This window comes from Erpetoichthys calabaricus, chromosome 9 (assembly GCF_900747795.2).
Source record: "Erpetoichthys calabaricus chromosome 9, fErpCal1.3, whole genome shotgun sequence".
Taxonomy (NCBI): domain Eukaryota; kingdom Metazoa; phylum Chordata; class Cladistia; order Polypteriformes; family Polypteridae; genus Erpetoichthys; species Erpetoichthys calabaricus.
Window position 1 is genome coordinate 43,429,772 of NC_041402.2, and position 12,675 is coordinate 43,442,446.

The 12,675-nt window shown below is 40.1% G+C and overlaps 1 protein-coding gene across 1 annotated transcript in view; it reads left to right on the forward strand.

The window, feature by feature from the left end:
- The window catches only part of cfdp1 (craniofacial development protein 1), a 134,290-nt gene that overhangs the window by 2,592 nt on the left and 119,023 nt on the right, over nt 1–12,675 (forward strand). Inside the window, exon 2 of the mRNA XM_028809395.2 lies at nt 11,771–11,897. Coding sequence (XP_028665228.1) covers nt 11,771–11,897 — 127 coding nt within the window. The remainder of the gene's footprint in view (nt 1–11,770; nt 11,898–12,675) is intronic.

Here is a 12,675-nt window from a genome sequence, read left to right on the forward strand (position 1 = left end):
CCGGTCTGGCAAAAATGCCCTGTATCGGTTTACATATCATGCAGGCCTCGTATTTTATTAGGGTTTTGACAGACTGCTTCATTAAGCCAAGCTTAATATTAAATGGTTGTAGCAGCACTTTATCTGGATCCGCCAAGCTAGGTGTGATGTTTTTGGCACCAAGCTGCAGATTTTATTCAAGCTCCCCATCCTTCTGAACCTAACAAGGGGGCTCTGCCCCCTGCTCGCTTCGCTCGTCTACCCCCGGCGTTTTGAACCCGTGCCCGCTGGGCAGCCACGTGTGAGGATGACGCACGTTCGCCCGTGTCAGTCTGGCGCCCCCCACTGTTAATACGGAGCTCCGTCTGTACTGTTATGCGGTGCATTGTGGACTACTGCGGACCCCGTAGTGTTTCCTGTTTCAGTTTGTATCTCGGTCAGTCGAGCTGTTGTTTTTGAAGATTTAGAATTCCGGTCTTCATTATCTGTAACCTGCTGTCCATGTGTTTGGCCCCGTCGTTTAACCTGTTTATGACGTTTTACTTTGCTTTCTACTCTGTCTTTCATTTCTGATCTCGCTTTATTCTGCTTTTGTTTCAGTGACACCTGGTCCATGGTGAATATAATTTCCCTTTTTCGAGTAAAAATTTTAATTTGTTTGCGAAACTGTGATGTTTATCGTACTGTTAATAATACATCACTGTAATGTGATTCACCTATGCTGTATAGGTTAGATGTGTGAGGATGACGTATGTTTAATACGTAGCGTTCGCCCGTATCACTCTGGGTCTCCCCACTGTTACTACGAAGCTCTTTCCGAACTATTATGCGGTGCATTGTGGAGCATTGCGGACTGTGTAGTGTTTCCCGTTTCACTTCGTATCTCGTTTAGTCGAGCTGTTTGTTTTTGGAGCAATGCCTGCCTGGTCTGCGGCATTTCAGAGGCACATTGTAGGGGCCTGCGTTCATTAATTATATCCAGGCAGGCGCGTGTTTGTATCTCGGTCACTGGAGCTGTGTCGTGTTGAATCCGTGCCTGCTTTGCCTACGCAGTTTGAGACGCGCGTTGTAGGCATCCACGTTCATTAGATCTGTCCACGCGGGCTCGGTGTCGAAGCTGTGTTATTTGTTGAGCTGTTTGGTTTTGGAGCCGAGACAGTTTTGCTTCCGTGGTTTCAGACGCGTGTCCGTACCATCTTGGGTTTGATGTATGAACCTTTGTGGACTCTGTAGGGGGCGTTGACTCCTCTTGTTTTACTATGTCTCTTCCTGCCCTTTCACCACGCATTAGTGCCACTCACAATATGGCGGCGACGCCTGCGCTTTCTGTATAATGTCGGTTTTTACCATGCTGTGTACCTCCGCTGTGTGTTGTGGACGTTTAACTGTCGTTGTTTCTGTCTTTATATTCTGTATCTCGGTGTGCATGTGTTTCGTGCCTAGGTTTTTTTGAAGCTGTTGCATTCCAGTTTTCATCATCTGTAACCCGCTCTCAATGTGTTCGTCCCCGTCCTTTAATCCCTTTATAAAGTTTTACTTTGTTTCCTACTCTGTGTTTTATTTCTGACCTCGCTTTATCCTGCTTGCGGCATGTCAGACGGTTCGTAGTCTTTCTCGTTTTACTCTGGGCAGGGGGGCTTTGTTCTGTAACCTGCTCACCATGTGTTTGTCCCTGTTCTTTAACCTCTTTATGAGGTTTTACTTTGTTTCCTACTCTGACGGTTCGTAGTCTCTCCCGTTTTGCTCTGGGGGGGGCTTTGTGTGGCGCCTACGCACTATGTCTTTTGCGTCCACGGGCAGGTCCCTGTGTCCATATCCAGTTTACCATTCTCATTTAGTAATATGGGTGTCAGTTCTTGACTCTGTTGTCCAACTCACAGCGAAAACATTGGAATTTTGTATGCCCTGACTAGCTAACCTAGTAAGATGCACAAAACTTTCAGGTCCCCTCCTAAGAACCAATAATGCTTATTGTAGTTAATGATGGTTTTGCTTTAAAATATAGATTTTAACATTGGAAAAAAATTCTAATAATCATTAAAATAATGATTGTTATGGAGAAAAATAGCTTTCATTTCTGAATTCTGTTCACAAAAATGTATAACAATCACATGAAATAATCAAGATTTTTTTCAGCATATACCTTTGTTATTAAAACACTGCAGCTTTACCTTAATGACTTGCAGTCCTTTACTAGACAGAAAATAAATGAATGGAGGATGAGTCTGTGTTTCATTCCCCAGGAATAAAGTGAATTTGTGGTAGAAATGGTGTGTGATTTTTAAAAATGGTGCACACTGCTAGGGATGCACCGATACCGAAACGGGTATCTGGTATCGGCCTCGATACCACATTTTCTAAAGTACAGTGATCCCTTGCTATATCGCGCTTCGCCTTTCGCGGCTTCACTCCATCGCGGATTTTATATGTAAGCATATTTAAATATATATTGCGGATTTTTTGCTGGTTCGCTGATTTCTGCGGACAATGGGTCTTTTAATTTCTGATACATGCTTCCTCAGTTGGTTTGCCCAGTTGATTTCATACAAGGGATGCTATTGGCAGATGGCTGAGAAGCTACCCAACTTACTTTTCTCTCTCTCTTGCGCTGACTATCTGTGATCCTGACGTAGGGGGTGTGAGCAGGGGGGTTGTTCGCACACCTAGACGATACGGACGCTCGTCTAAAAATGCTGAAAGATTATCTTCACGTTGCTATCTTTTGTGCAGCTGCTTCCTGAAACGACAAGCTGCAAGGTGCTTCGCATACTTAAAAGCTCGAAGGGCACGTATTGATTTTTGATTGAAAAACAAACTCTGTCTCTCTCTCTCTTTGTCTGCTCCTGACGGAGGGGGGTGTGAGCTGCCGCCTTCAACAGCTTTGTGCCGCGGTGCTTCGCATACTTAAAAGCAAACAGCCCTATTGATTTGTTTGCTTTTCTCTATCTATGTGACATTCTGTGCTCCTGACAAGCACTCCTTTGAAGAGGAAGATATGTTTGCATTCTTTTAATTGTGAGATGGAACTGTCATCTCTGTCTTGTCATGGAGCACAGTTTAAACTTTTGAAAAAGAGACAAATGTTTGTTTGCAGTGTTTGAATAACGTTCCTGTCTCTCTACAACCTCCTGTGTTTCTGCGCAAATCTGTGACCCAAGCATGACAATATAAAAATAACCATATAAACATATGGTTTCTACTTCGCGGATTTTCTTATTTCGCGGGTGGCTCTGGAACGCAACCCCCGCGATGGAGGAGGGATTACTGTACTCGTACTCGTTAAAAGTCCCCCGATACCGGGGACCGATACCACGGTCTGAGAAATGTCTATGTTTGAGCGGCGTGTAAGGGGTTAATCACAGGCGCCGAGTGCCCGCCCCCAGGCCCCAGCTGCAGCTCAGAGCGGGGAGAAGGCGAGGCGAGACATGTCAGCCGTGTGGAACTATTTCAAAGTGAATGAAGACGAGAAAACAAAGGCGGACAGCAAATTGTGCTCAGCAAAATTGTCCAGAGGAGGCTCAAAAGGTAGCGCATTTAACACAAGTAATTTAATCAAGCACCTAAAATCCCAACACGACAACGAGTACAAAGAGTTTACCCACGCTTCTAAACCAACACAACCCACACTGCAGCAAACTCTTGCAAGACGAGAGAAAATGTCCAGAGACCATCCACGTGCTGTGAAAATAACACAGGCAATTATCGAGTACATTGCATTGAGTGACCAGCCACTCTCGGAGGTAGAAAATGTGGGATTCCTGCGTCTCCTCCATGTTCTGGAGCCCAGATATGATGTCCCAAGCCACCGCTACATGACTGACACGGAGCTGCCTAAACTACAAGACTCAGTGAAAAAACATATCCATAGCCTACTGCAAGCCTCCTCTGCGTTTAGTTTCACCACGGATATTTGGACAAGCAGTGTTGGCCCCGTGTCGCTAATTAGCCTAACCTCCCAGTGGATAGACGAGAGTTTCACGCCGCAACGAGCCATATTACATGCGAAACAATTCCGCGGCTCGCACACCAGCCAGGCTATAGCGCATGTGTTTGAGGACCATGTTGTCCAAAGCGGCAGAGTTTACAACAAACTGAAAAAAATACTTGAGTTGCACTGTCACTGTTTAAATTTTTTTTATAATTATTTATTCTGTAATATGTTGCATACAACATGCTTTTCATTTTAAATAAATGTTCTTAATTCCAAACTAGTCCCTTGTTTTTTTTGTTAAATTATATGACTAAAGCTGTTACCTGTAAATTTAAATCATGTTTTTATTAAGTACTCGGTATCGGCGAGTACTGAAATGCAAGTACTCGTACTCGTTTTCCAAAAAAGTGGTATCGGTGCATCCCTACACACTGCTGTGTTTACCTGTTTCTTATCCTTAGCAAAGGTACACTACACACTGATGGAAGAGGTAAAACACTTTCAGCTGCAAATCTTTTAAAAATGGGTCATTTTTTCCTGAGACATTAAGAACCTCTAAGTAAAGGTACCCCAGGATTTGTTCGCTTCTGAAACCAAGTATAAACAACCTGAAGTAATCAATTTCTATCCATTTCAGTCTCTTAAAATTTATTGAAGGCATTTGGCATCCTCTTCCGGATAACAATATTCAGTTCATTGATGTTGAAGAGGTATATTATGCTATGTTATGCTTTAAGCTTAAAAATTAAAGTGTTAGGAGAGCTAATATAGTAGTGTTAAACCAAAAGTCTTGAGCAGTGTTTACCTGGAGTCAAGTTAATACAAGGTCTTGTGTTGTTCTTGTTCATTTTTGGTTGACTTTTAAAGGCCCCTTCATCATTATCAAAACACTTCCTTGGACTATAAAAATTTTAGTTCAAGAAATGCTGTCTTTTTATTTTTGAAATTTCTCGTTTTCTTGTTTTGCACAAGGGATAATTCTGTTCTTTAGCAGAATTATACATTTTGTATACTTGTGTGGTAACTGGAAATTTTGTTGACCTGTTCTGTTACTTTGCCTAACTATGTGAACAGTTAGAAAGACATTTAGCCAAATAAGTGGTCTTTTATTGGTGGAAGCATGTTCTGCAAATGGCCACATTTATTTAATATTTTTTTTAGAAAAAAAAGAATATATTTGCTTATATTTCATAACAGATGTCTTCATTTAAATGAGGACTCTTTCATAATGAATATACACCCAGAGCTTCCTATGCTAAGAAAGTGGTAACATAATTCATAGTCTGAAGTATTTTAAGTATTACAGTAAAATAAATGGATATTAATGGGAAATAAAAGGAAAGAGAACCTTAAGAAATGACTTGCAGACACAGCATACCAATGAGGTAGAGAGGCAAGCATAAGAGAGAGAATTTAATTATTTAATGTTGGGCTCAAATTGAGCAGGATTTCTCTTCAAAGCAATCTTTATCATAATGTTTCCTGGGAAAAGGATTTCTGGTATTCATAAAATATGTTAATGCTTTATGTGTTGAACTGCATGGTTTGCAGTTAGAATTAAGGATTGATCCCAATATAGATGATAATATTTCCCTTTCTCAGTTTAGATTAAAGAATATTGCCTTAAGTGCAGAGGTACAAAATGTATTAAATCTGAGGTAAAATAACGCCTTTTTTGTATTTTCTTTGTGTATTAAATTTGTTAACTCTTATTGATTGTTTTTTGAATATACCCTTTTTATGTACTTCAGCTTGTGCAAATGTGTAGCTGAAAAATTAAACAAAGCACAGACTACTTTTATCTCTCCTTAACATTTTAATGGCTATTGTTCAGCATCGCTGGATGTTTCTCAAGGAATTAGCTTTGTAGTAAACAGTTTTTTGTTTTTGTTTTTTTTTTTTTTTTCTTTTGTGCAGGTAGTAATGACTTCTTATTTACTGGCTGTTCTACTCAGCATTGCCCAGAAGACTGATAAAATTTACATTTGTAAAATTAAGTAGAAAACAGATGTTGCCACGATAAGGAGGTCATAACTGTCACATTTTACTGTGAAATTAAGTTAAAGATTTAGAGACATAGTCATAGCGATGAACACTGGATAGAACAGTAATTATTATTTCAATAGTCCAGTAATAATGAAATGTTACAGAACATATAGATGAATCTCCATATACTCAATCGCTGAGAGACCAATGAGGGTCAAACAGCACATGCACTTTTCTCTTTCCTAAGCACCACTCCTTGTAGATCCACACAAAGTGTCTGCCTCTTCTCACTCCTCTTGTCTTGAAAGACTTTTGTTACCCCACCCCAAACCCAAATCTCATCACAAATGGGTTCTTTGTTCTCTTATTTGCCCTAGATGATAATTAAAAACTTCCTTTTTTTCTTCGGCATAAAAGGAGTACAGTATTCGGAAAATAGGGAAGGGGTTTTTGATATGATTAGCTGTTAGAGGTGACGGGGCCTGAGTTGCCTCGAAACCTTGCATACTGTATTGTAATCTTGTAAGTTAGCCAATAAAAGGTGTAATTTTGCTTGACTTCTCATTGCAGTTCTTGAGCAACAAATTTTAAAAATCTTTTTTCAACATGCTTAAATATTTAAAAATTCTCAATGATTATTGTGGTCCGCATAAGTACAGAAAATTGACATTTAATGCAATCATTTTTAATTCTTTTGAAGTAAAATCGCATCCATTTAACATGTTCTGGAGATCAAGTGAAGTCAAGTTGGGAAGCATGCACTGGTACAGTGCGTTGCCGCACCCACTACACGATGAAACAACTCCAGGCAGACACGCGGTCCAGTCCCACCCTCTGGAAATGACCCTCTATCTGTCGCAGCCAGGTATTACGTGGCTTGCACCTTCATCCTTTTGCATAGATATCGGGAGTGCCACACACCCCTTTCCAGCGACCTCATGACCCCCCATGCCCTCCCAATCCGTCTACTGACTTCATAGGAAGAGTCACCAGAGACATGAATGTCACTGCCAAGATAAGTAAACCTCTCGACAAGGTTGACACTCTCTCCGCAAACGGACACACTAATGACCTCTTGGGCACAGCAATCAGCAAAGGCCTGGATCTTGATTTTCATCCAGGACACTCGTAAGCCTAGACACTCAGACTCCTCGCTCTGTGTAGATCACAGCATCGTTAGCAAAGTCAAGATCCGTGAATCTTTCCTCACCAACATCTGAGTTTTTATTTTTTGAGTGTATTTATACACAGGCTAATAATTTTTCTATTTTCTTTGTTTAAAGTTAGGCTACACAGGAAATAACTGCAAAATTTTGTAAGAAAAGGTACGGTGGCTTTCACGTGATGCTTTAAAACACAGTCAAATTTATATTTATATATATATACTGTATATATACTAGCCATGTGCGCACAACTATGTTGTGCGTGTTAAAGTTGTCTGTGAAGGGCTCCCTGTTTAAACGCGGCAGCCAGTCGTGAACTGGGCCCTTCGTCGCACAGCATTATGATTTTTTTTATAAGGGAAACAAAATTACAAAACAAAACCCTTGGAATTTTGTTCGATAGGAAAGGACTACTCGGAATCACTGTCCGAACAGTAATTATGTGGTGGTGGAGGAGCATTTCTGCTTCTGTCCATTCATAGTCCGTCTCGTTTTCATGATGCTGTCGTTTCCTCTCACGATCTCTTCTCAACCTTTCTCCAATCTCGCAGGTTGCTTTGTGGCAATCCAAAGAGTAAGGAAGAACCAATGCTTCTTTCTTGAACTCCAAACGCCGACTGATGGAAAATCACAGAAGTGTGTCCGACTTAAATACTCTGACTGCCGACTCCAAGAAGTGGGTGAACATTCGATTTGGACAAAGTGCTGCCAACGATGGTCAATAGAAACACGAAAAACCACAGTCTCGACAACGAAGCAGGTGTCGACGCCAGATCTAAACACAAAGAGTGGTATCGAGTGTATTCAGCCAGTACAAACGGCACGTAGTCTCCTTTAGTTCAATCCTCTTTAATCACCACACTCCAACCTCATCCAACAATCCTCCCCCTCACTTCCTCTCCTCCTCCATCACTACTGCCCTCTACTGAACACAGCAGGAACACCACACAAGGCAGTGTCAGGGGAACATGAATTCGCGGACAAACAAAGATCAAGATCCAAATGAAGATTATATATAAAGATATATATATATTATATATAAAATTATTTATGTATATTGTGTATATATAGTTGGGTCCATAAATATTTGGACAGAGACAACTTTTTTTTTTTTTTCTAATTTTGGTTCTGTACATTACCACAATGAATTTTAAATGAAACAACTCCGATGCAGTGGAAGTGCAGACTTTCAGCTTTAATTCAGTGGGGTGAACAAAACAATTGCATAAAAATGTGAGGCAACTAAAGCATTTTTTTTAACACAATCCCTTCATTTCAGGGGCTCAAAAGTAATTGGACAATTGACTCAAAGGCTATTTCATGGGGAGGTGTGGGCAAGTCCGTCGTTATGTCATTATCAATTAAGCAGATAAAAGGCCTTGAGTTGATTTGAGGTGTGGTGCTTGCATGTGGAAGATTTTGCTGTGAACAGACAACATGCGGTCAAAGGAGCTCTCCATGCAGGTGAAAGAAGCCATCCTTAAGCTGCGAAAACAGAAAAAACCCATCCAAGAAATTGCTACAATATTAAGAGTGGCAAAATCTACAGTTTGTTACATCCTGAGAAAGAAAGCAAGCAGTGGTGTACTTAGCAGTGCAAAAAGACCTGGACGTCCACGGAAGACAACAGTGGTGGATGATCGCAGAATCATTTCCATGGTGAAGAGAAACCCCTTCACAACAGCCAACCAAGTGAACAACACTCTCCAGGGGGGTAGGCATATCGATATCCAAGTCTACCATAAAGAGAAGACTGCATGAAAGTAAATACAGAGGGTGCACTGCAAGGTGCAAGACACTCATAAGCCTCAAGAATAGAAAGGCTAGATTGGACTTTGCTAAAGAACATCTAAAAAAGCCAGCACAGTTCTGGAAAAACATTCTTTGGACAGATGAAACCAAGATCAACCTCTACCAGAATGATGGCAAGAAAAAAGTATGGAGAAGGCGTGGAACAGCTCGTTATCCAAAGCATACCACATCACCTGTAAAACACGGTGGAGGCAGTGTGATGGCATGGGCATGCATGGCTGCCAGTGGCACTGGGACACTAGTGTTTATTGATGATGTGACACAGGACAGAAGCAGCCGAATGAATTCTGAGATGTTCAGAGACATACTGTCTGCTCAAATCCAGCTAAATGCAGTCAAATTGATTGGGCGGTGTTTCATGATACAGATTGACAATGACCCAAAACATACAGCTAAAGCAATCCACGAGTTTATTAAAGCAAAGAAGTGGAAAATTCTTGAATGGCCAAGTCAGTCACCTGATCTTAACCCAATTGAGCATGCATTTCACTTGTTGAACACTAAACTTTGGACAGAAAGGCCCACAAACAGCAACTGAAAGCCGCTGCAATAAAGGCCTGGCAGAGCATTAAAAAGGAGGAAACCCAGCATCTGGTGATGTCCATGAGTTCAAGACTTCAGGCTGTCATTGCCAGCAAAGGGTTTTCAACCAAGTATTAGAAATGAACATTTTATTTCCAGTTATTTAATTTGTCCAATTACTTTTGAGCCCCTGAAATGAAGGGATTGTGTTAAAAAAATGCTTTAGTTGCCTCACATTTTTATGCAATCGTTTTGTTCACCCCACTGAATTAAAGCTGAAAGTCTGCACTTCAACTGCATCTGAGTTGTTTCATTTAAAATTCATTGTGGTAATGTACAGAACCAAAATTAGAAAAAGGTTGTCCCGGTCCAAATATTTATGGACCTAACTGTATGTATGTGTGTGTGTGTGTGTGTGTGTGTGTGTATATATATATATATATATATATATATATACAGTAATCCCTCGCTATATCGCGCTTCGCCTTTCACGGCTTCACTCTATCGCGGATTTTATATGTAAGCATATTTAAATATATATCGCGGATTTTTTGCTGGTTCGCGGATTTCTGCGGACAATGGGTCTTTTAATTTCTGGTACATGCTTCCTCAGTTGGTTTGCCCAGTTGATTTCATACAAGGGACGCTATTGGCAGATGGCTGAGAAGCTACCCAACGTACTTTTCTCTCTCTCTCTCTCTTGTGCTGACATTCTCTGATCCTGACGCAGGGGGGCTGTTCGCACACCTAGACGATAAGGAAGCTAGTCTAAAAATGCTGAAAGATTATCTTCATGTTGCTCCCTTCTGTGCAGCTGCTTCATGAAGCGACATGCTGCACGGTGCTTCGCATACTTAAAAGCTCAAAGGGCACGTATTGATTTTTGATTGTTTGTTTTTCTCTGTCTCTCTCTCTTTCTCTGCTCCTGACGGAGGGGGTGTGAGCTGCCGCCTTCAACAGCTTTGTGCCACGCGTGCTTCGCATACTTAAAAGCCAAACAGCCCTATTGATTTGTTTGCTTTTCTCTATCTTTCTGACATTCTGTGCTCCTGACGCACACTCGTTTGAAGAGAAAGATATGTTTGCATTCTTTTAATTGTGAGACGGAACTGTCATCTCGGTCTTGTCATGGAGCACAGTTTAAACTTTTGAAAAAGAGACAAATGTTTGTTTGCGGTGTTTGAATAACGTTCCTGTCTCTCTACAACCTCATGTGTTTCTGTGCAAATCTGTGACCCAAGCATGACAATATAAAAATAACCATATAAACATATGGTTTCTACTTCGCGGATTTTCACCTTTTGCGGGGGGTTCTGGAACACAACCCCCGCGATGGAGGAGGGATTACTGTATATATATAATATATAATATATATAATCTCAAACAGTGGAACCTCGGTTCACGACCATAATTCGTTCCAAAGCTCTGGTCATGAACCGAAGCAATTTCCCCCATAGGATTGTATGTAAATACAATTAATCCGTTCCAGACCATACAAACTGTATGTAAATATATATATTTTTTTAGTTTTTAAGCACAAATATAGTTAATTAAACCATAGAATGCACAGCGTAATAGTAAACTAAATGTAAAAACATTGAATAACACTGAGAAAACCTTGAACAACAGAGAAAACTAACACTGCAATAGTTCGCGCTATAGGGCTACCAACCGCTGGCTAAAAACACTTTTTTTTTTTTTTATGAATTTTAAGCACAGGGAAAAAATGAACATTTGAAAAAATCCGTAATTTAATAAACCACCAAGAAAAGTAACATTGCAACAATGCATGCTACGAACCGATCGCTGTAAACAGAAGTGAAAATAAAATCAAGCCCAGTGCATTCTTTAACTGCCTTCCTACCTTATGCTCCCAGCTCTCTCTCTCGCGCTGCCTGTGTGTGTGTGCGCGGCTCTCTCTCGCGCGTGCTGCCTGTCTGCGTGCGTGTGTGTGTCGTGCTCTCTCGCGCTCTCTCTCTTGCTTGCTGCACAGGGAGTGACTGAACATGTACATATTGAAAGGGACACTGGCTTGTTCGTATACCGAGTGTGTGGTCGTGAACCGAGGCAAAAGTTTGGCGAACTTTTTGGTCGTAAAACGATTTGTAAGTGTACCGAGACGTTCATGAACCGAGGTTCCACTGGATGTGTGTATGTATGTATGTATGTATGTATGTATGTAATATATATATAAAATATAGAGCGAGATTTGATGTTCAACTGCATAGTATTACTTAAAACTTGCCTTTTTTACTTTTTGTTTATAGCCTATTTTCACTAATCACTAATATCAGGAGCTGGAATTTTGCTATATATCTCTATCCATTTGTTTTGGGAATGTGTTCTTGTACAATTGAATCATGTTATATTAACGTAGGAGAAGATGACAGTGAAGATGATGGCAAAGACTTGGTACCAGAGGATGAGATTGATGGAGATGACCAAGGGATCCCACAAGATGATGATGATGGTAAAGTGACCTCAAACAAGAACAAAAGTACAAGGTACATATTGTCGGTGTATTTACCTTCGATATTTCCTATAAGATGTGTACATTATGTACGTAAAACTGTCACAAATTAGTATTTCACGTCTTTTAATTAAAGAAGTTAAAGTACTCAGCCTGGAAGCGTTCTTTGTATTTATTGTCAAACAGCATTATATAAATAGAGGAGGATAGATGACAGGCATTATTACTCTTATTCAAATAGGGTTATAGAATGTCCATCTTTTTACTTCCCTGATACAATTCTGAAAATATAGTATTGAACTTGTAATATTTATAAATAATGGCCGGCAATGTAAGTCATGACTAAAAAGCTTTTCACAACCAAAGATAAGGCACATCTTTTATCCAAGTTATGGAAAAATGAGTGTTCTCTGATTCAATTGTTTTAGTATTTTACAATTCTTACACTTGCATCATTTCTCCTGATTATAAAGTACAGTGTAAACTAAATTAATTGTGTTAAAATGGGCATGATGTCAAGATAATTTATAATAAGTTTTAAAGCATTAGTCTTTTCAAAATTTACCATCTTGAAATCAGTACTGTCCCAATTTGTAATTTAAAATTGCCATTTCATCAGTATTGTTTTTTCATTATGTAACTTGGAAAATGTTACTGTTATTTAACATTCCTATACTGTTCAATCTTTTTGGTTAGCAACAATTAATCTTCAGTTTTAATGTTTATAATTTTAATTACACAGACTTTAGCACTGCTTGCTGAAATACTGGTGTTCCAACCTTCTGTTTTAGTTCTATGTGATATGGACCAAG